Consider the following 24,484-nt stretch of genomic DNA (forward strand, 5'->3'; position numbering starts at 1 on the left):
ATAATGCTAGATTCAATTGTGTAGGGGCTGTCCCATAATCCCTATTTCTCCCCCTTTTTTGCTTTTGTTATCAGTTGTTCATCTGTATGAAATCATAACTGAGCATTTTCAATTAACTGTGTGGAATGAACCACATATGAAGAATCAGAAATCACATTAATAGGCATATCAAAAGCAGTCAATACCTCAATTACAGCTACAAGCTTTGCTTTTTATAGGGAGTCTGGAAAACTTTACTTTTCAAGCCAGAATAAGAAGCTTTACCATTACTAGACCCATCTGTAAAACAATGAAAACACTTAGCAGGCTGCAGGTTGTTTACCACAGGAATTGTAAATGCAAACCGTTCACAGTCTTGCTAGGCTAAAGGGATAGTAAAGAAACAGTCTTTTAAATCTATGACTATTAAAGGACAATTTTTTGGAATTATAGCAGGAGAAGGCAATCCTTGCTGTAATGCTCCCATAGGTTGTATAACTGAATTGATGGCTCTTAAATCAGTTAACATTCTCCATTTACCTGATTTTTTCTTAATTATGAAAACTGGAGAATTCCAAGGGGAAAATGTTGGAGCTATGTGCCCATTTTCTAATTGTTCAGTAACTAATTTCTCTAAAGCTTCCAGTTTCTCTTTACTTAGCCACCATTGTTCTATCCAAATTGGCTTATCTGTTAACCATTTTAAAGGTATAGGTTCTGGAGGCTTGACAATGGCCGCCATCAAAAATGATATCCTAATCTTTGGTGGGAACTTCGCTTTTCTCCTTCAAGTGGCTCTTTCAAACCTTGCAAATTTTTTTCTAGTCCCATACCAGGGACATACCCCATTTCATGCATCATACATTGACTTTGAGGGCTATATAATTGTTCTGGAATTAGAACTTGTGCTCCCCATTGTTGTAATAAATCTCTCCCACATAAATTTATAGGTACAGAAATTACAATTGGTTGAATAGTCCCAAGTTGTCCATCGGGCCCTTCACAATGCAAAATATAACTACTTTGATATACTTCAGGGGCTTTACCAACTCCAACTATGTTAAATTGAGCAGGTTGAATTGGCCACACAGATGGCCAATGCTGTAGAGAAATGATTGAAATGTCCACTCCTGTATCTACCAAACCTTTAATTTTCTTTCCCTGAATAGTTATTTATTTCACAGGTAGGACATTTATCAGTAATTGATTTACCCAATAAACTGCTTTGCCTTGTATATTTGTGCTTCCAAATCCTCCTGTTTGTTTAATTTCACTTTTTCCCATTCCCATATACGGCACAATCAGGAGCTGTGCTATGCACTCTCCTGGCTCTGCTTTCCAGGGAACAGAAGTAGATATAACAATTTGAATTTCCCCATTGTAATCTGAATTAATGACTCCTGTATGTATTTCTACCCCTTTTTAAACTTAAACTAGACCTTCCTAAAAGTAATCCTATTGTCCCCGCTGGCAAGTGTCCACAGACTCCTGTTGGGACCTTTTGCAGGGGTTCCCCAGGCAGAAGGCTCACCGTTTTGTGCAGCATAAATCTACTGTGGCATTACCAGCTGTGGCGGGGGACAGACATTGTACAGGGGTGAGTACAGCCTGAGCTGGAAATGCCCCGGTTTAGAACGGGGCCCAGGATGGGCCCCTCATGGTGTTGCCCAAAATTGGGTTCCCTCCTCTATCAAACTTAGAGTGACACTGATTAGCCCAATATTTTCCTTTTTTACATTTTGGAAATATTTCAGGCTCAGCAGTTTTCTTTTTTCCCCTATCTGGCGGCCTGACTCGCTGATTATTTCTACATTCTTTTTTAGTATGAATAGCTTGTTTAAATTCTTTGAGTAATTTAAAAGGAAAGGGCTCAAATGTAGCCGTAATATTTCCCTGTTGATCTGGGGGGTGTATTCTAACAGGGAGCTGCCAAGCCTCTAAATCACCCTCTCTTCTAGCTTGCTGAATTCCTGCCTGAATAGAACTAAGAGCAGTCACTCGGGGCGCTGCTCGAACAGTCACTGGGGCAACTACTTTTTGCCCAGTGTCCTCCAGAAAAGAAAGATCTGGAGGGTCTTTTTCTTCAAAATAATAATGAGGGAGTGCAGAAGGGTAGGGATGAACCTCTCCCTCCTTTGCCGCTTTAGCTTTAGCTGGCAAATAAACCTGCTCTGTAACCTCTTCTGTTAATTCGTTATACTCTCCTTCCTCCTCCTCATCAGTGTGAAAAAGTTCCAAGGTGGAACAAACCAGACCCCACACTTGTCCCATTTTTACCCTGATGCTTCTGAGCTCCCCTTTTTACTCACCACGGGGATTGCTTTAAGAGTACTCGGGTGTCCTCCAGCTTAGTTCCATGTTTTCCAACCATCGCTCTGGCAACCCTTTGACCTGCATTGGAGCCCCCATGATGGATGCCACTTGCCAGGACCAGCTCAGTCAAGGAGACCCTAACCCAGCAGTGGTAGAGGAATTAAAGACACACAGAAATATAGAGGTGTAAAGTGGGAACTCAGGGGTCTCACAGCCTTCAGAGCTGAGAGCATCGAACAGAGATTTACCCACATATTTATTAGCAGCAAGCCAGTCATTAGCATTCTTTCTATGGATATTAGATTAACTAAAAGTATCCCTTACGGAAATGAAGGGATGGGCCAAAATAAAGGGATGGGTTTGGCTAGTTATCTGCAGTGGGAGCATGTCCTTAAGGCACAGATCGCTCGTGCTATTGTTTGTGGTTTAAGGATGCCTCTAAGTGGTTTTCTGCCCTAGGTGGCCTAGGTGTTCCTTGCCCTCGTTCTGGTAAACCCACAACCTTCCAGTGTGGGCATCATGGCCATCATGAACACATCACAGTGCTGCAGAGATTTTGTTTATGGCCAGTTTTGGGGCCAGCTTATGGCCAGATTTTGGGGGGCCTGTTCCCAACACTGCTATTAAATTTTTTTGTTAAGATGGAGTTTAGCTCTGTCTCCCAGGCTAAAGTGTAATGGTATAATATCGGTTTACTCTAAACTTTGCCTCTGAGGCTCAAGCGATTCTTGTGCCTCTGCCTCCAGAGTAGCTGAGATTACAGATGTGCACCACCACACCAAGCTAATTTTTGCATTTTTAGTAAAGATGGGGTTTCGCCCTGTTGGCCAAGCTGGTCTCTAACTCCTTGACCTCAGGTGATCTGCCCGCCTCGGACTCCCAAAGTGCTGTGATTACAGGAGTGAGCCACCACGTATGGTCTCTCCTACTAAAAGTTAAAGAACATCAGTGTTTAAACATTAATGAGTTCATTGGAGCAAACGGTGATTGGTGAAATGAAAAGTGCCCAACCGTGGTTTGTGGCTCATGTGAGGGGCATGAAGGAAAGGTTTTATAAAGTGCTTGAGAAGGCAAACCAGATTCAAGAATTGGTTACAGTTATGCAGTCACCTTACTTGCATGTTCCAGGTAGAAATGTCCTGGTTATATAATTAGAGGTTAATTGCAGGTTTATGATAGGCCAAACCTGAATTTTTTTCATCCTAAGATAGTAATTTGTAAGAAATGCATTCAAGTTAGGTTTCAGATATTTTACTTATGAGCACAGGGCCCCAGAGCCACTTCAGTCTAATTTCCTGCTGTTTATTTTGAGATGGAGTCTCACTCTGTTGCCCAGGCTGGAGTGCAATGGCATGATCTTGGCTCACTGCAACATTCGCCTCCCAGATTCAAGTGATTCTCCTGCCTCAGCCTCTTGAGTAGCTGGGATTACAGGTGCACACCCACCACGCTCAGCTAATTTTTGTATTTTTAGTAGAGCTGAGGTTGCATCATGTTGGCCAGGCTGGTCTCAAACTCCTGACCTGGTGATCCACCCTCCTCAGCCTCCCAAAGTACTGGGATTACAGGTGTGAGCCACTGCACCCAGCCATAGTTAGCTTTTCATGTCTGTTATTTTTAGTGGGTGATTTCAAATAAATAATTCTTTCACTTTGCTTTGGGAATGCTACTAGGGAAAAGAAATAGAGAAAATTTTTCTTCCACTGTGACTATAGAAAGTGAATACATTTCCACAAGCAAATGTGAAAAATTAATTGATGAATTTCATATATTTGTCAAAACATCAGATCCTCTTTTTTATAGGATCTAGAATTTGTAACAGTGGATATCTCTATTTTGTACTCTGCTCTCTGAATGTCCAAGTTTAATGCTAAATTTTATGAGATGAATCTTGGCACCTTCTAGAAATGTTTATATATGATTGTCTATTAAATTATTTAGTATGAATAATAAGGAAGCACAAAAAGGGTCAGAAAAAAAGGTGGGAGGGGAAGGGAGGGAAAAAACATGTTAAAATCAGATCCTAGGTGAGAGAATATTTCACCCAGAAGTCAGCCTATTCTTAAGAGGGTCATAAAAAGGGCTTGTATGTTAGCTTAGCGTAAGATTGAGTCTAAGTTAGGAGGCCTGAGGAAGGAAAAAAACTTAAGCAAAGTTTGGTTAACAATTTATTATTCAATTATTTATGAGGCAAAAAAAAAAAAGAATTTAGAGAGTCTGTGGCTTTGTGATATCAAAAACAGGAAGGGTGTTCTGTGCAGTAAGATGACCTTGGAAAACACAAAAGATGGGGGATTACTTTAATCACAGCTGTTACCTACCCACCCCATTTTTCCCCTTCACTTTTTTTGCCCTGTACATTTCTTCCATTTGGCTGTTGCTGACAACAACAATCGTTGTCTTTTTTTTTTTTTTTTTTTTGGCAGTGGGAGGGGGATGGTTACGGAGTGTTTCTTTGTCACCCAGGCTGGTGTTCAGTGGCTTGATCTCGGCTCACTGCAACTTTCGCCTCCCGGATTCAAGTGATTCTCCTGCCTCAGTCTCCTGAGTAGCTGGGATTACAGTTGCACACCACCATGCCTGGCTAACTTTTGTATTTTTAGTAGAGATGGGGTTTCACCATGTTGGTCAGGCTGGTCTTGAACTCCTGACCTCGTGATTCGCCCGCCTCAGCCCCCCCAAAGTGCTGGGATTACAGGTATAAGCCACTGTGCCTGGCCTCTGTTTTTAATTATATTTCTCTCACATTGTTCAGAATTACTAGACCTGATATTAACACATAATGTGTTCACAAGGCTTCACTCTGTATGGACCTTTTTCTCTTGGGCTTCCAGTCACAACCCACAGTCATGCAGCAAAGTTCACACTGCCCTCAAAGTCTGCAGGCTGAATGTTCTTCCTGCCTATTTGGGATCTAACATTCTTTTTTGTTTGTTTTTTTTTTTTGAGACAGAGTGTTGCTCTGTCACCCAGGTTGGAGTGCAGTGGCGCGATCTCAGCTTACTGCAAGCTTTGCCTCCCGGGTTCATGCCATTCTCCTGCCTCAGCCTCCCAAGTAGCTGGCACTACAGGTGCACGCCACCACTCCCGGCTAATTTTTTTTGTATTTTTAGTAGAGACGGGGTTTCATCGTGTTAGCCAGGATGGTCTCGATCTCCTGACCTTGTGATCCATCTGCCTCGGCTGGGATTACAGGCGTGAGCCACCACGCCCGGCCGGGATCTAACATTCTTAATAGTGCAGTTTGACCAGATTTCTACAAAAACAAACAGGGCATTAATCAGCTATTCTTACTGTGTCTTTTCATTCCCCCAGCATCTTCAGACTTTAAATTGATTCAAATAGCATGTGGCCTGAAAACCCAGCTAGGTTCACACATTTGCATTGAGTAGGCCTGAGAATCTAAATATTTCACTCATTCTCTTGCCTGAATACCCATAAATGTGCCAAGTGTCCCTGTGGCTTCCTTTCCTGCCCCTCCAAACCTAAATCTGCAGTTCCAAATTTTGTCCAGCTTCTAGGGTTCTCCAGTATGTGTTAGAGCAGCCTTCATGTTGGAATTTCTCCTCCAGTTTTTCTCTCCTTACTGTAATGCCTAGAATACAGAGCCAAGTTAATTGTACCTAGAATCTACATATAAGGGCTGGTATCCACCTGGAATTCACAAGACAGGGCCAGACTTAACATTTTGGGCAGTGAGCCACTGTGGTTTTGTGAGGGGCTCCTGGTGTAAGGTAAATTTGGTGGCAGAATCTATAGGTGTACAGAAGCAACTTAGAGGCAAGGCAGGGCCACAGCTGTCCAGAGAGATAAAGATAACTACATCTCCTATATGTGAATTGTGTTACTGGAGAAGGGTATTCTTGTCCTTGAACCCAACAGTTAGCTCAACATATATAGGTAATATCAGATCTGGATCGAGAATGAGGGGTTGTTCTATTTTTTATTCTGGCTCCACAGAGTCAGCCTGAGTCTCCTCTGTTTGAATAACTATTGAAGCATCAGCCCAGGGCCACTGCAGACCCTCTCACTAGCACCTAGGAGTCCTTGAGACATTTAGGGATGTACTGTGCAGACAAGGGTCAGGCTGACAAGTCCAATCTTCCTCCCATCTCATAAAAGAATGAGTAATCCAGGGCTTCTTTCTCCCATCACAGAAGGTATCTCCTTATTTGGTGTCCAAATAGCAGTTGCTCCTATTTCCTGATATTTGGGTGGAGAACAAGTAGGAGGTCTGGAGGCCCAAAAACTGATAGGTTAACAAATTGTTTCCATTTTATTTGGCCATGAGAAGAACAGGTGAAGCAGTCATGGACCCTACCATCAAGGAATTTTTATTCTAGAGCCAATGGATAAATTATTTAATTTAGAGTAATGCGATCAGAACAAAGAAGGGAGTTGTATAGAGAACTTGGGCTTCATTTGGGACACTAATTGTATGTTGTGGTTGTGAGTTCTGATGTCACCACCTGAAGGGCCACCCATGGACAGAAAAGTTGTGGCAATTATTATTTCTATTTCTTTTCACTTGACAAGAATAAATAGTTTTCTATGTAATTTTCTTTATTATTATTATTTTTTTTTTATTTGAGATGAAGTCTCACTCTGTTGCCCAGGCTGGAGTGCAGTGGTATGATCTCGACCACGTGCAACCTCTGCCTCCTGGGTTCAAGCAATTCTCCTGCCTCAACCTCCTAAGTAGCTGGGATTACAGGTGCCCACCACCATGCCCAGCTAATTTTTGCATTTTTATTAGAGACAGGGTTTCACTGTATTGGCCAGGCTGGTCTCGAACTCCTGACCTCGTGATTCACCTGCCTTGGCCTCCTAAAGTGCTGGGATTACAGGCATGAGCCACCATGCCCAGCTTCAATGTAATTTTTTTAGAAAGACCTACATGATTTGGTAAAATTGGTTGCTATTGTATCATGCAAAATAGATAGGATGAGGCTTAAATCGTTTAAATCAGAAAAGTTCTGGGAGTCAAGTTCTTATTGGTCAGGCTTAGAATAGAGAACTGAAAATAAGCCAGCAGCATAGAGATGAGAAGCTGAGGGCCAGCTCCCTGCCCCAGCCCTACCCAGCTCTACCCTCTTCTGAGCCTTGTCCAGGTCTGGCCTCACCCTGATATCTCCCTCACAGAACTGATTAGAGGAGATCGGATTTATGTGTGGCAACTCTTGGTATCTCTTCAGAGCTGGATCTCAAGATTTTCCTAGACCCAAAAATGAATAAATGGGAGCAAAATATTATTTATTTGGAGCCTTAATTTCTTTCTTTCTTATTGAAACCAGTGCTTCTAGAGACATTTCATACAGCAACCTGTTTTACACTTCTGCAAATCCAATAGTTTTTCTACATGTTATGAGAAAGAAAATATAAACACAACAATTAAAAGTCTTTTGGACCTCTACTTAAGCCTTCATTTCTGTATCCCTTTTATCTTCTGTATTTAGGTTTTATAGTGATAAGAAAACAAACAGGGCTGGGTGCGGTGGTTCATGCCTGTAATGCCAGAACTTTGGGAGGCCGAGGTGGGCGGATCACCTGAGGTCAGGAGTTCGAGACCATCCTGGCTAACATGGAGAAACCCAGTCTCTGTTTAAAATACAAAATTAGCCAGGCATGGCGGCACATCCCTGTAATCCCAGCTACTCGGGAGGCTGAAGGAGGAGAATCACTTGAACCTGGGAGGAGGAGGTTGCAGTGAGCTGAGATTGCACCATTGCACCAACAAGAGTGAAACTCCATCTCAAAAAAAGAAAACAAACAGCCTGAACCGTCATCTAAATCCTGCTAGAAATTATGGGACACTTAATACCTACTTCACAGAATTTTTTGAGGTTTCACTCACACCAGGTGAGTTTCCCAGCACAACACACCACAGCATACTTGTGAGCACATAGTATGAGCTCAATAAACATTGCATTAACACATGTGTACATGTTTCAAAATGCATTCTCCAGCCTTCTGTAGACTTCAAATAGCTGGCAAAAAATGTGATCTTTTGGGATGGTGATTAGTGGTTTTCACTGTAAACAAAAAATATTCATGTTTCAATAAGAATATTGTATGTAAGGGACTTTGTGTGTTATTCCTGCTTTCTCTGAGAGCTGGAGAGCAACATCAGCATTAACAGGGAATTTTTTTTTTTTTTTTTTGAGACGGAATCTCGCTCTGTCACCCAGGTTGGAGTGCAGTGGCATGATTTTGGCTCACTGCAAACTCCACCTCCCAGGTTCAAGCAATTCTCCTGTCTCAGCCTCCCGAGTAGCTGGGACTAAAGGTACCTGCCACCATGCCCAGCTAATTTTTGTATTTTTAGTAGAGACGGAGGTTCACCTTGTTGGTCAGGCTGGTCTCAAACTCCTGACCTCAGATGATCATCCACCTGCCTCGGCCTCCCAAAGAGCTGGGAATATAGGCGTAAGCCACCGCATCTGGCCTATGGGGAACTTTTTTTAAACAAGCCAATTCCTGGACCCCTTCAAAACCTGCAGGATCACATTAGTTATAGAAGGGCCCAGAATACCAAATGACCTATAGGCACATTGAAGCTTGAGAGGGAATGGTCAGCTAAGTGGTTCTCAGCCCAGGCATCCAGTTAAGACCACATGACCAGTTTGAAGAAATACCATCACCTGCGTCTTCCCTTACAGGTTGTATTTTCTCCTGAGTAGATTCAGATGATTATGTACTTTTCTCTCCATCAATATCACAGCAGTAATAAAGGGCCCACCTAAGTGCCTTCTTAGTGCAATAGGCAGCGTATCAGTCTCATAATGGGCCCATCTGTGCATTGGCCCCTAAATCCGGTTTGTCTCATTACAGCTGATGCTAAATTTATTCATCTGGCTAAGGTGTTTTCTGCCAAATTCCTTCACTATAAAGTTAGTTATTTTTTTCTTTATCAATAATGAGTATCTTGGAAGGGGGATATACTGAGGTGTATAAATTATCAAATTTAATTTAAAAACTCGTATTTCTTTTTTTTCTTATATCTTACTTTGGAGAATAAATACTTTCCTATTTGTCAACTATAGATAGCAGCTTTTGAAACTGGAAGTTCTGAAACAGGTCTCAGTTGTTTAGGTTTCCATTTAATTTCACCTTCATTTCACAAGCATATACTTTATTCTCTGTAATTTTAGGGACAAAGAAAAAATATATAATCAATATATCTATTGTCTTAAAATTCTAAAACTACTATGGCACATAAAATAAACAAAGCAAAACATTAAAAAAAAATCTGACTCAGTGGATCACCTGAGGTCAGGAGTCCGAGACCAGCCTGGCCAATATGGTGAAACCTCGTCTCTACTAATAATACAAAAATTAGCCCTGCATGGTGGCGCACACCTGTAATCCCAGCTACTCAGGAGGCTGAGGCAGGAGAATTGCTTGAACCCAGGAGGCAGAGGTTGCAGTGAACCAAGATCGTGCCATTGCACTCCAGCCTGGGGGACAAGAGTGAAACTCCATCTCCAAAAAATAAAAAATAAAAATAAAATAAAAAATATACAACTAATAATAGCTCTTATTTTACTTTATATTATTGTATGTTTTGATCTTCAATTACAAGCACAAAACACAAAAATAGATCTACAAAGAACTTTATAATTGTTAAACAATTTAAAACATTTAATTTTATTTATACAGAACTGTTCTACTCTCTCACTTTTCATGTGTATATAGTCACCATTTCTATGATGTGTGCATAAAATGTAAACATCATTTGATCAATTTTGTGTTGCTGCCTTTTTTTTTTTTTTGAGACGGTGTCTCGCTCTGTCATCTAGGCTGGAGTGCAATGGCGTGATCTCAGCTCACTGCAACCTCCGTCTCCTGAGTTCAAGCTATTCTCCTGTCTCAGCCTCCCAAGTAGCTGGGACTATAGGCACCCACCACCATGCCCAGATAATTTTTTGTATTTTTAGTAGAGACGGGGTTTCACCGTGTTAGCCAGGATGGTCTCGATCTCCTGACCTCGTGATTTGCCTGCCGTGGCCTCCCAAAGTGTTGGGATTACAGGCATGAGCCACTGCACCTGGCCTGCTGCCTTATTGTTTTTATTAATCTTCTCAATTATAAAAACTGCTCTGGCCAGGTGTGGTGGCTTGCACCTGTAACCCCAGCACTTTGAGAGGTCGAGGCGGGTGGATCATTTGAGGTCAGGAGTTTGAGACCAGCCTGGCCAACATGGTGAAACCCCATCTCTACTAAAAATACAAAAATTAGCTGGGCATGGTGGCACACACCTGCAGTCCCAGCTACTCTACTCAGGAGGCTGAGGCAGGAGAATGGTGTGAATCCAGAAGGCAGAGGTTGCAGTGAGCCCAGATTGCATCACTGCACTCCAGCCTGGGGGACAGAGCGAGACTCCGTCTCAAAAAAAAAAAAAAATTAAATAAATTAAATAAAAAGTAACTGGTCTGGGCCAGGCACAGCGCCTCACGCCTGTAATCCTAGCACTTTGGGAGGCTGAGATGGGTAGACTGCCTGAACTCAGGAGTTCGAGACCAGCTTGGGCAACATGGTGAAACCTTGTCTCTACTAAAATGCAAAAAAACCCCAAAAGCCTGGTGTGGTGTCGGGTGCCTGTGATCCCAGCTACTTGGGAGGCTGAGGCAGGAGAATTGCTGCAACCCGAGAGGCAGAGGTTGCAGTGAGCCAAGATCATGCCACTGCACTCCAGCCTAGGCAACACAGTGAGACTCTGCCTCAAAAAAAAAAAACTGCTTTTCCTGTATCCAAGAAGTTTTGGGTCCTCGTGTGTTGAATTTGATTTATATCAGGGTGCTTTTTTTTTTTTTTTGAGATGGAGTCTTGCTCTATCACCCAGGCTGCAGTGCAGTGGTGCGATTTTGACTCACTGTAACCTCTGCCTCTCAGGTTGAAGCGATTCTCTTGCCTCAGCCTCCCAAGTAGCTAGGACTACAGGCGCATGCCACCATGCCCAGCTGATCTTTTGTATTTTTACTAGAGACAGGGTCTCACTGTGTTAGTCAGGATGGTCTCGATCTCCTGATCTCGTGATCCACCCACCTCAGCCTCCTGAAGTGCTGGATTACAGGCGTGAGCCATCGTGCCTGGCCCAGGGTGCTTTCTTATTTTCCCTCTAATTTCTTCTTTGACTGTCGTTTGTTGTTTAGGAGCATGTTGTTTAGTAGCCACATGTTTTGAGTTTTCTAACTCTCTTCTTGCTATTTTTTTCTAGTTTTATGCCATTGTGATCAGAATAAAAACAACATAATTTTAAACTTCTTAAATTTGAAAAAGCCTGTTTATTTATTTCTGGTTTAATGTATAATTTCTCCTGAAAGATATTTTATGTATTTTTTATTTTTATTTTCATTTTGTTATTTTTTTCTTTGCTCTGTCTTGCCCTGTTGCCCAGGCTGGAGTGCATGGGTGCAGTCTTGACTCACTGTGACCTCCTGAAATTATAATTTCTCAAAGTATAATTACTCCCGAAAAATATTTTATGTATTTTTTTGTTTTTATTTTTATTTTGTTATTTTTGTTGTTGTTGTTCTCTCTTGCTCTGTCGCCCAGGCTGGAGTGCATGGGTGCATTCTTGACTCACTATGACCTCCATCTCCCCAGATCAAGCAGTTTTTCTGCCTCATCCTCCCACGTAGCTGAAACTACTGGTGCGCACCACCAAGCCCACCCAATGTCTGTATTTTCCATGACGATGAGGTTTCACCATATTGGCCAGGCTGGGAGAATATTTCGTGTATTTTTGAGATGAATGTGTATTCTCATACTGTTGAATGAAATGTTATGTGCATATCATCTATTCAGTCTATAGTGGTATACAACTACACTGTTTTCTTAGTAGATTTCTGTTTGAATGATCTGTCTGTTGTTTTGAGTAAGGTATTAAAGTTTTGTTGTATTTCTGTCTACTTCTCCCTACAGTTTTGTGAATATTTGCTTTATATATTTAGAAGCTCCAGTGCTGGGAGCATACATATTTTTAATTACTATACCCTCTTGACAAATTAACTTCTTTATTATTGCATGGTAAACTCATTTGACTCTTGTGATAGATGTTGCTAGGAAGTCTTTTTTGTCTAATTTAACAATAACTACCATTGCACACTTTTGATTATCATTTTCATGGAATATCTTTTTTCATCCTTTCACTTTTGGCCTATGCTTGTCCTTAAATCAAAAGGGAATCTCTTTTAGGCAGCATATCAATGGGCTTTTAAAAAGTGAGTCAGTCACTCTTTTTCATTGTGTTGTTTGTTGCTATATCAGTGTATCACAGACTAAGTATTTTATGAAAAGCAAAAATTTATTTGCCTCATGGTTCTGGAGGCTGAGATGGCAAAGAATATGACACTGGCATCTGTTGAAGGTCTTGTTCTGCATAATAACATAGCCAAAGGCATGAGGAAGAGACAGCTTCCTTTTATAAGAGAACCTCTTGATATAATTAACCCATCTCATGATAAGAACATTTATCCATTTATGAGGGTTAGGTTGCTTATGGCCTAATCAATTCTTAAAGGTCCCACCTTTTAATTCTATTACAATGGCTATTTAATTTCAACCTAAAATGTGGAGATGACATTGTGTATAGTAGCAGTGTCTGTTTATTGGATAATTTATTTTCTTTATATGTAAAATAGTGATAGGTTACTATTAATAAGTTACTATTGTGATTTTGTTTTTTCTGTTTATTTAAATTTTAAAAAATATTTTATTCTTGTCCTGTCTTTCCTATGGTTTTGTTAGTTTGTGTCAAGACAGGGTTATGCTTTGTTGCCCAAGCTAGAACACAGTGGTATAGTCACAGCCCTCTGTAGCCTCAACTTCCTGGGCTCAAGCAGTCCTCCCATCTCAGCCACCTAGGTGGCTGAGACTACAGGCATGCTCCACAACAGCCAGCTATTTTTTTCAGAGAGAAATGTCTCATTATGTTGCTCAGGCTGGTATCAAACTCCTGAGCTCAAGTAATTCTCCCATCTCAGTCTCTCAAAGTACTGGGATTTTAATAGTCTAGTTTAGGATGATAACAATTTAACTTCTGTGTATGTAAAAACTGTACACATTTTCTTCTTTTACACACTTAATACTATATAGTCATATTTTATAACTTTTTATGTTGTATATTTATTAAAAAATTATTGTCACTATATTTTTAATACTTTTTGTATAGATCTTATTTTAGAGTTTAAAGTATTTTTACAAAACCATTACAATATTCTGAATTTCACTATATACTTATCATTTCCAGTGACATTTATACTTTAATGTTTTTCATAATGTTAGTTATGATTCCATCATTTTAATGTGAAGAATTCCCTGTATCATTTCTTGTAAGACAGGTTGAGTGGCGATAAATTTCCTCACCTTTTTCCTTTGTCTTGAAATGTCTTGATCTGTTTTATGCCTAAAGGACAGCTTTATTGGATATAGTCTTTTCAGTTGTCAGGTTTTTCTTTTCTTCTTTCAGCATTTTAAATATATAATTAAATCTTCTGGTTTGCAATATTTTTGCTGAAAAATCCACTGATTACATAAAGTTTCTCTTGTATGTAAAGAATCTCTTATCTCTTCCTGTTTTCAAGATTTGTGCTTTATCTGTGAATGTTGACAATTTAATGATATTGTGTTCTAGGGTAATATTTACTAGGTTTATTTTATTTTTCTGTGGATAAATTGAGCTTCATAAAACTGGATGTTCATATCCTTTTCTAAATTTAGAAAGATTTTTTTTGAGACAGGGGCTCACTCTGTCACCCAAGCTGAAGTGCAGTGGCGTGATCTCAGCTCACTGCAACCTCTGCCTTTCAGGCTCAAGCGATCTTCCCACATGTGCCACCCAAGCAGCTGAAACTAAAGGCATGTGCCACCCTGCCTGGCTAATTTTTGTATTTTTTTGTAGAGATGGGATTTTGTCATATTGCCCAGGCTGGTCTCAAACACTTAAGCTCAAGCCATGCACCCACCTTGGCCTCCCAGAGTGCTGGGATTACAGATGTGAGCCACCAGGCTCGGCCTAGATTTGGAAAGTTTTCAGACATTATGTCTTTCAATCTCCTTTATTCTTTTTTTCTGTCTTCTTCTGAAAATTCTAAAATGTGTCAATTTGTTCACTTTATGATTGATTACTTTCAAATGACAAGTTTTTGAGTTTGTTGAATTTTCTTTTTTATAATTGAGTCTCCTGTTAAAATTTTCTACTACACTTCTTCAGTTCTGCCATTGTTTACCTTAACTGCAGGATTTTTGTGTGGTTGTTTTTATGGTTTTTATTTCTCTCTCTCTCTCTCTATATATATATATATAACATGAGATGTCATTTTGCTGTGTTGGCCAAGTTGGTCTTGAACTCCTGGTCCCAAATAATGTTCCTGCCTCAGCATCCCAAAGTTTTATTATTATAGATGTGAGCCACCATGCTTGGCCTACTTATGTATTGTTTCTAATTTTGTTTCTGTGTTGTTTCCTAAAATTTTTTTAGTTATCTGTGTTCTTTGCATCTTATTGAAATTTTTAAAGAAAATTGTTTTCTTTTTTAAAATTTTTTGAGATGAACTCTCACTCTGTCACCCCAGCTGGAGTGCAGGGGCACGACCTTGGGTCACTGCAACCTCTGCCTCCCAGGTTCATGTGATTTTCCTGCCTCAGCCACCTGAGTAGCTGGGAATACAGGTGCCCGCCACCACACCTGGCTAATTTTTGTATTTTTAGTAAAGATGGGGTTTCACCATATTGGTCAGGCTAGTCTAGAACTCATGATGTCATGTGATCCACCCACCCTGGCCTCCACAAGTGCTGGGATTACAGGCATGAGCCACTGTGCCCAGCCTGGAAGACTTATTTGAGGGAATAATAATAATAAAACCACAACAACAACAACAAAACTTCCATAGCTTTGCTAGAGATTTACACATTCAGATACAAAAAGCTCAAAGAGCCCCCAGGAAATTCATTACAAAAAGATAATTACCTAGGCAATAGTCATCAGGTTATCTAATGTCAAGATGAAGAAAATAATCTTTTTTTTTTTTTTTTTTTTTTTTGAGACGGAGTCTCGCTCTGTCGCCCAGGCTGGAGTGCAGTGGCGTGATCTCGGCTCACTGCAAGCTCCACCTCCCGGGTTCACGCCATTCTCCTGCCTCAGCCTCCCGAGTAGCTGGGACTACAGGCGCCCGCTACCACGCCCGGCTAATTTTTTTGTATTTTTAGTAGAGACGGGGTTTCACCGTGTTAGCCAGGATGGTCTCGATCTCCTGACCTCGTGATCCGCCCGCCTCGGCCTCCCAAAGTGCTGGGATTACAGGCGTGAGCCACCGCACCCGGCCGAAGAAAATAATCTTAAGAGCTGTGAGGTGAAAGCATCAGGTTACCTATAAATAAAAATCTACCAGATTAACGGCAGACTTTTCAGCAGAAATATTACAAATGAGAAGGGATTGGCATTCTATCTTTAGCCTCCTTAAACAAAATAATTATCAGCCAAGAATTTTGAATACAGTGAGATAAAGGAATATAAATGAAGAAGAGATAAAGTCTCTTTCACAGAAACAAATGCTGAGAGAATTTGCCACTGCCAACTCAGCACTACAAGAAATGCTGAAAGGATATCTAAATCTTGAAACAAAACCTCAAAATACACAAGAGTAGAATCTCCTTAATTCATAAATCTTACAGGACCTATAAAACAATAACACAAAGAAAAATAACAAGATATTCAGGCAACAGCTGGCATGATGAATGCAGCAGTACCTCACTTCTCACTACTAATGTTGAATGTAACTGGCAAAAGTGCTTCACTTTAAAGATACAGAATAGCAGAATAAATAGGAATCCCTACAACAAGTAGCTGCTGTCTTCAAGAGACTCAATGTAAGCATACACCAAGAAACTAGAGAAAGAACAAACCAAACTCAAACCCAGCAGAAGAAAAGAAATAACAAAAATCTGAATAAAATCAGAGAAAAACTGAATAAAATTGAAACGAAACCACAAAAGATAAAACAAGAATCTGGTTCTTTGAAAAGATAAACAAAATTGATATGCCATTAGTGAGATTAACTAAAAGAAGCAGAGAGAGAAGCTCCAAATAAGCTCAATTAGAAACAAAATGGGAGATATTACAACCAATACCACAGAAATACAAAAGATTATTCAAGGCTACTAAGAACACCTTTATGTGCACAAACTAGAAAACTTAGAAACAATAATTCTTGGAAAAAATATAACCCACCTAGATTAAACTACAAAGAAATAGACACTCTGAAGAGACCGATAACAAGTAGTGGGATTGAAACAGCAATTTAAAAAATTGTCATTAACAAAAAAGTCCAGGACCAGATGAATTTATAGGTGAATTCTATCAGACATTCAAAGATGAATTGGTACCAATCCTACTGAAACTACTCCAAAAAGTATAGAAAGTGGAAATCCTTCCTAAATTATTATATGAAGCCAATATCACCTGAATATGAAAACCAGGATAGGACATAACACAAAAAGAAAACTGCACTCCAATGTTCCTGATGAAAATGAATTTAAAAAATTGTCAACAAAATACTAGCTAGCCAAACACAACAGCATATCAATAAGATAATACACCATGGTCGAGTGCATTTTATACCAGGGATGCAGGGATAAATGTAATAGACCACAAATAAAATTCAAAACAAAAATTATACAATCATCTCAATAGATGCAAAAAAAGCATTTGATAAAATCCAGCACCTTTTTATGATTAAGACCCTCAGCAATATCAGCATAGAAGGGACATACCTCAACATAATGAAAGCCATCTATGACAAACCCAAAAAAAACATTACGCTGAATGGGGAAAAATTGGAAGCATTCCCTCTGCAAACTGAAATAAGACAAGGATGCCCACTCTCACCGCTTCTATTCAACATAATACTGGAGGTCCTAGCCACAGCAATCAGACAAAAGAAAGAAATAGATGGCATTTAAATTAGTAAAGAAGTCAAACTGTCACTGTTTACTGATGCATATGATTGTATACCTAGAAAGCCCTAAAGACTCACCCAAATAACTTCTAGATCTGTTAAATAAGTCCAGTAAAGTTTCAGGATACAAAATAAATGTACACAAATCAATAGCACTGCAAAACATAAACAGCTACTAAGCTGAAAATCCAGTAAAGAACCTAAACCCTATTACAACAGCTGCAAAAAATATAAAATAATTAGGGCCGAGTGTGGTGGCTCATGTTTGTAATCCCAGCACTTTGTGAGGCTGAGGACTGCTTGAGCTCAGAAGTTTGAGACCTGCCTGGACAACATGGTAAAACCCCCTCTATACAAAAATTAGCCAGGCGTGGTGGTGCATTCCTATAATCCAAGCTACTTGGGAGGCTGAGGCACTAGAATTGCTTGAACCTGGGAGGTGGAGTTTGCAGTAAGCTGAGATCATGCCACTGCACTCCAGCCTGGGTGAAAGAGTAAGACTCTGTCTCTAAATAAATAAATAAAAAAAATTAGGAATATACTTAACCAATGAGGTAAAAGGTCCCTACAAGGCAAACCACAAAACACTGCTGAAAAAAATCATACATAACACAAAAACACACCCCATGCTCATGGATGGGTAGAGTCAATATTGTAAAAATAACCATACTGCCAAAATCTGTATACAAATTTCATGCAATTTCCATCAAAATGTCATCATTATTCTTCACAGAACTAGAAAAAACAATACTAAAATTCATATGGAACCAAAAAAAAAAGCCCACATAGACAAAACAACACTAAGTAAAAAGAACAAATCTGAAGGCATCATGTTACTTGATGTCAAATCATATGACAAGGCTATAGTTACCAAAACAGCATGGTACTGGTAGAAAAACAGGCAGGTAGACCAATGGAACAGAATAGTGAACCCAGAAATAGAGCCAAATACTTACAGCCAACTTTTTTGACAAAGTGAATAAGAACATAAAGTGGGAGAAAGGACACTCTATTCAACAAATGTTGCTGGGATAATTGGCAAGCCATATGTAGAAGAATAAAACTGGAAACTCATCTCTCACCTTATACAAAATTCAACTTAAGACAGATCAATCACTTAAATGTAAGGTCTGAAACTATAAAAATTGTAGAAGATACCATCAGAAAAATGATTCTAGACATCGGCTTAGGCAAAGGTTCATGACCAAGAACCCAAGAGCAAATGCAACAAAAACAAAGATAAATCAATGGGCCTTAAACTAAAATGCACAAGTGGGAGAAAACTTTTATAAACTATTCATCTGACAAAGGAATAATATCCAGAATCTACAAGGAGCTCAAACAATCAGCAATAAAACTAATAATTCCATCAAAAATTTGGCTAAGAACATGAACAGTCAATTCTAAGAAGATATACAGATGGCCAACAAACATGAAAAAATCCTCAATATCCCTAATTATCAGGGAAATACAAGTTAAAACAATAAAGTGATACCACATTCTGCAAGAATGACCATAATTAAAATATAAAAAAAAATTACATGTTCACATTGATGTGGTGAAAAGGGAGCACTTTTACACTGCTGGTGGGAATGTAAACTATTAGGCTCGTGCAAAAGTAATCACAGTTTTGCCTTTAAAAGTAACGAAGGCCGAGCGAGGTGGCTCAAGTCTGTATTCCCAGCACTTTGGGAGGCTGAGGAGGGTAGATCACGAGGTCAGGCGTTCCAGACCATCCTGGCTAACACTGTGAAACCCCGCCTCTACTAAAAATACAAAAAATTAGCCGGGTGTGGTGGCACGTGCCTATAGTCCCAGCTACTAGGGAGGCTGAGGCAGGAGAATTACTTGAACCCAGGAGGCAGAGGTTGCAGTGAGCCAAGGTCATGCTGCTGCACTCCAGCCTAGGTGACAGAGTGAGACTCTGTCTCAAAAAAAAAAAAAAAAAAGTTTATTTCTGTTTTAATAGTCAGTAATCACTTGCTACATGTGTTTCCTGTATGTGATACTGCAGTCTCTCTGCTGCTATAACATTTACATTTGGTCTCAGCAGACTCAAACTGTCATTCCAAAGTATCCCACCATTTCTTTCACCACTTTATGTAATGCAGGGAAGAAACTAGGGTCTGGAAAGGCCCCTTGAAGCCAGAAATAAATATGTACATGCCAGTATTTTTCCCATCTTTTAAAAAAGAAACCAGGAGTTGGCAATTACTTTTTTTTTTTTAAAGACAGAGTCTTGCTCTGTCACCCAGGCTGAAGTGCAGTGGTGAGATCTTGGCTCACTGCAACCTCCACCTCCCAAGTTCAAGTGATTCTCATGCCTCAGCCTTCAGAGTAACTGGGATTACAGGTGTGTGCCACCATACCTGGCAAATTTTTAAATTTTTAGTAGAGATGAGCTTTTGCTATTTTGTCTAGGTTGGTTTCAAAATTCTGACCTTGGGTGATCCACCTTTTTCTGCCTCCCAAAGGGCTTGGATTACAGGTGTTAGCCATCATGACCAGCCAGCAATTTACTGCTAAAAAAGCTTTGTTATCTTAGGGATCAGGAAAAGCTGTGTTGCGTAACTGTAACACAATCTTTCTATGTGGCTCTTTGCATTGTTTTCACCCGGGCATTGCACACAGTTAACCCATTTATAAATTTTCTGCAAGTGTATTTTGGTCAGTATGTTTTTGTTACATGTATATGTCTATAAAAGAATTAGGGCCTGTGGTATTTTGCTGTGCCATCTTGCTTATGTAGTTTGTACAATTTTATAGGTTAGATTAGTAAAGTATATTTATCTGAGTCTAGCAACTGGAGTAATTTTTTATTTTTATTTCTTTCAGTTACGTGTTCTCATTTTGCTCAAGACCTGTGGCCAGAGCAGGGCATGAAAGATTCCTTCCAAAACTTGATACTGAGAACATATGCAAAGTGTGGAGATGAGAATTTACAACTAAGAAAAAACTGCAAAAGTGTGGATGATGGTAGGATGCACAAAGGAGGTTATAATGGATGCAATCAATGTTTGACATCGACCCAGAGCAAAATATTTTGTGGGGATAAATATGTGAAAGTCTTTTATAAATATCCAAATTCAAATAATAATAAAATAAGATATACTGAAAAAAATTCTTTCAAATGTAAATAATGTGGCAAATCATTTTGCATGCTTTCACACCTAACTCAACATAAGAAAATTCATACTAGAGAGAATTCCTACACATGTGAAGAATGTGACAAAGTCTTTAAATGTTCATGACCCTCACTCAACATAAAAGAATTCACACTAAAAAGACACTGTTCAAATGTGAAGAATGTGGCAAAGCTTCTAAACAGTCCTCAAATCTTACTGAACATAAGAGAATTCATACTAGAGAGAAACACTACAAATGTGAAGAATTTGGCAAAGATTTTAAGTGGTCCTCAAATCTTCCTGAAAATGAGATAATTCATATTGGAGAAAAACCTTGTAAATGTGAAGAATGTGGCAAAACTTTTAAGTGGTCTTCAAACCTTACTAGACATAAGATAATTCATACTGGAGAGAAACTATACAAATGTGAAGAATGTGGCAAAGCCTTTTACTCCTCCTCAAACCTTACTTTACATAAAATGATTCATACTGCAGAGAAAACCTACAAATGTAAAGAATGTGGCAAATCTTTTAGCCAGTACTCACACCTTACTACCCATAAGAGAATTCATACTGGAAAGAAAACCTACAAATGTAAAGAATGTGGCAGAGCTTATAAGTGGTCCTCAAACCTTACTGAACATAAGATAACTCATACTGGAGAGAAACCCTACAAATGTGAAGAATGTAGCAAAGCCTTTAACTGGTCCTTACACCTTGCTGTACATAAGATAATTCATACTGAAGAGAAACCCTACAAATGTGAAGAATGTGGCAAAGCCTTTAAATGGTCCTCAAACCTTACTAAGCATAAGATAATTTATACTGGAGAGAAACTCTAGAATTTGAAGAATGTGGCAATGCTTTTAAGTGGTCCTCAAAACTTACTGAACAGCTTTCCGGTGGTGACAACCTTCCCACAAGAGGACATGCCTCTCACAAAGGATCTCCTTCATCCCTCTCCAGAAGAGAAGAGGAAACACAAGAAGAAACACCTGGTGCAGAGCCCCAATTCCTACTTCATGGATGTGAAATGCCCAGGATGCTATAAAATCACCACGGTCTTTAGTCATGCACAAATGGTAGTTTTGTGTGTTGGCTGCTCCACTGTCCTCTGCCAGCCTACAGGAGGAAAAGCAAGGCTTACAGAAGGATGTTCCTTCAGGAGGAAGCAGCACTAAAAGCACTCTGAATCAAGATGAGTGGGAAACCATCTCAATAAACACATTTTGGATTAAAAAAACTTACTGAACATTAGATAATTCATACTTGAGAAAATCTACAAATGTGAAGAATGTAGCAAAGCTTTTACTCATTTCTCAATCCATGCTAAACATAAAATAATTTAGGCTGGAGAGAAAACTTACAAATGTAAAGAATGTGGCAAAGCCTGTAACCATTCCTCACATCTTACTACACATAAGTCATACTGAAGAGAAATTACAAATGTGAAGAATGTGGCAAAGCCTTTAATAAGTCCCCAGATCATACTTGAGAAAAACTTCACAAACCTGAAAGATGTGACAATGCTTTTGACAACACCTCAAACCTTTCTAAACATAAAAGAAATCATACTGGTGAGAAAGTCTAAAAATGTGAGGAATATGACAAAGTCTTTAAATGGTAGTCATGCTTAATAATAGGTAAGATAATTCATACTGGAGAAAACTTCTACAAGTGTGAAGAATGTGGCAAAACCTTTAACCAATGCTCACACCTTATTGCACAGGAAACCATTTATACTTGAGAAAAATTGTATAAATTTAAAGACTATAGAAAAGCCATTGATATCCGCTCACATCTTACTCAACATCAGAGAGTTCATACTTAATAAAAGCATTATAAATGCAATTACTCTTAAAAGGTCTTTCAGAAAATATAAGCCCATAATGTGAAAAAGTATTTATTCTGAGGACAAACCTTACAAATATAAAAAGGATTGTAGTGTAGCAGGATGAGCCACAGACAAAACTCCTCAGACACTGCATTAAAGAAGGAAGGGGTTTATTCTGCAGGGGGTATTGGCAAGACTCCTGTCTCAAGAGCCGAGCTCCCTGAGTGAGCAATTCCTGTCCCTTTTAAGGGCTCACAACTCTAAGGGCGTGCACGTGACAGGGTCATGATTGAGCAAGCAGGGGGTACATGACTGGGGGCTGCATGCATCGGTAATTAGATTGGAACAAAACAGGATAGGGATTTTCACAGTGCTTTTCTATATAATGTCTGTAATCTATAGATAACATAACTGATTAGGTCAGGGGTCAATCTTTAACTACCAGGCCCAGGGTGTGGCACCGAGCTGTCTGCTCGTGGATTTCATTTCTGCCTTTTAGTTTTTACTTTGTCTTTCTTTGGAGGCAGAAAGTGGGCTTAAAACAATATGAGGGGTGGTCTCCTCCCTTAGTAGTACTTTTACTTGTATCACAGATCTTATTGTATATATTTCATACTAGAGGAAAACCCTAAAGAAGTTGCTCAAACTTTGTTCAATATCAGGAAATTTATACTGGAGAAAAACCCTGCAAATGTAATGAATTTGAAAGAAACACATTTCAAAACCTACAGCTTAGAAAACATCATAGAGTTTATACTAAGATATATTTTTGTAAATGAAGTAAATATAAAAAATACTTCAAAACTAACTTTATGTAAATCACAGAGAATACACAGTAGAAATAAGGCACTTACTCTTCAGACATTACATTAAATCAGAGTGTTGAGTATAGAAAATAATCCCAAACTAAAATCATTTGATAAGTTATTAGTATATAACTTTAAAAGAAGTAGAAGATTTTTGTAGAGTTATAATTACATTCAAAGTATACTTTTTTATTATTACAGATTTTTTTGAAAAGCAAATAATGATGTAATTTAACTCTCAAATTACTTCATGGTCTCCATTCCTATTGTATTTACATGTGAAAGCATGTGATCAAATATTACTGCATTACAGATATAAGAGATTCTTTTTTATTAGGTAGGCATTATTTATGACCTTTTCCATGGAAGAGTAAGAACATTAAAATATAAAATACATAATGAAAATTTAAGTAGAGAGGCTCATTATGGTTAACTTATAATGTTAAGTGATGTATGAGGTAGGTGTTCTGAGTAATATTTTTGTCCACTATAGTGAAAAAAAATTTTTTTAAGTTTTAGTTAAAATTAATTAAATTAGCAGTAACTTATTAATTGTACTTTTATGTAATATGCAGTACATTTAAAAATTTTTCAGTTATATGTGAATTTAATTTTCTAGTAAAACATTGTTTAAAATGTAACATCTATTGTACATTCAATGAAGTGTTTGTTTGTTTGTTTGTTTTTTGAGATGGAGTCCCGCTCTGTCACCCAGACTGGAGTGTGGTGGCATGATCTTGGCACACTGTAACTTCCACCTCCCAGGTTCAAGCAATTCTCCTGCCTCAGCCTCCCAAGTAGCTGGGATTACAGGCACTTGCCACCATGCCCAGCTAATTTTTGTATTTTTAGTAGAGATGGGGACTCACCATGTTGGCCAGGCTGGTCTCAAACTCCTCACCTCAAGTGATCCACATAAATGGCATATTTTGGTACAGGCATATAATATGTAATAACGACATTAGAGTACATGAGGTATCCATCACCACTAGTATTTGTTCTTTGTATTACAAACAATCCAATTCTACACCTTCAGCTATTTTTAAATGTACAATTGTTATTGAGTACAGGATAAATTTTATGGTCATAATTAAAATTATATAAATAAAATTCATACATATCTGAGTCCTAAAAAAAACTTTCAAAAATTTGTTTTTTATATATATATATTTTTCAACATGTGGCAACTCTGCCTGCAAACACATACATACAGAATTTTAGTTTTGATTTCAATCGGGTTAAATATACACATATATTATTTTAAATATAACACTAGGTATATGCAAATTATGATGAATGTGTGTGTAAGTATGAGTCAGGGCATATTTTCAGAAGAAAACAATAAATTTTTTTTTTTTTTGAGACGGAATCTCACTCTGTCGCCCAGGCTGGAGTGCAGTGGGGCGATCTCTGCTCACTGCAAGCTCTGCCTCCTGGGTTCACGCCATTCTCCTGTCTCAGCCTCCCAAG

General features: G+C 39.0%; 3 protein-coding genes across 3 annotated transcripts in view; 2 read left to right on the forward strand and 1 right to left on the reverse strand.

Moving 5' to 3' along the window:
• The window catches only part of LOC100985080 (zinc finger protein 91), a 254,457-nt gene that overhangs the window by 149,645 nt on the left and 80,328 nt on the right, over nucleotides 1-24,484 (reverse strand).
• On the forward strand, nucleotides 16,645-21,120 carry LOC134729655 (putative zinc finger protein 730; the record flags this gene model as incomplete). The annotated part of the gene is made up of 1 exon (XM_063600700.1): nucleotides 16,645-21,120. A coding segment is annotated over exon 1 (630 nt), but the record flags the coding sequence as incomplete, so codon positions are not given.
• Nucleotides 21,304-21,592, forward strand: LOC106634091 (small ribosomal subunit protein eS27-like). The gene has a single exon (XM_014342597.4). It carries the CDS (start codon nucleotides 21,304-21,306, stop codon nucleotides 21,553-21,555), a length of 252 nt encoding a protein of 83 aa, XP_014198083.3. The 3' UTR covers nucleotides 21,556-21,592.

Source organism: Pan paniscus, chromosome 20 (genome assembly GCF_029289425.2).
Source record: "Pan paniscus chromosome 20, NHGRI_mPanPan1-v2.0_pri, whole genome shotgun sequence".
Taxonomy (NCBI): Eukaryota; Metazoa; Chordata; class Mammalia; order Primates; family Hominidae; genus Pan; species Pan paniscus.

Bases quoted from the DNA above. Each gene is read 5' to 3' on its own strand.
- LOC106634091 (XM_014342597.4), top strand. From the start codon at position 21,304: ATGCCTCTCACAAAGGATCTCCTTCATCCCTCTCCAGAAGAGAAGAGG.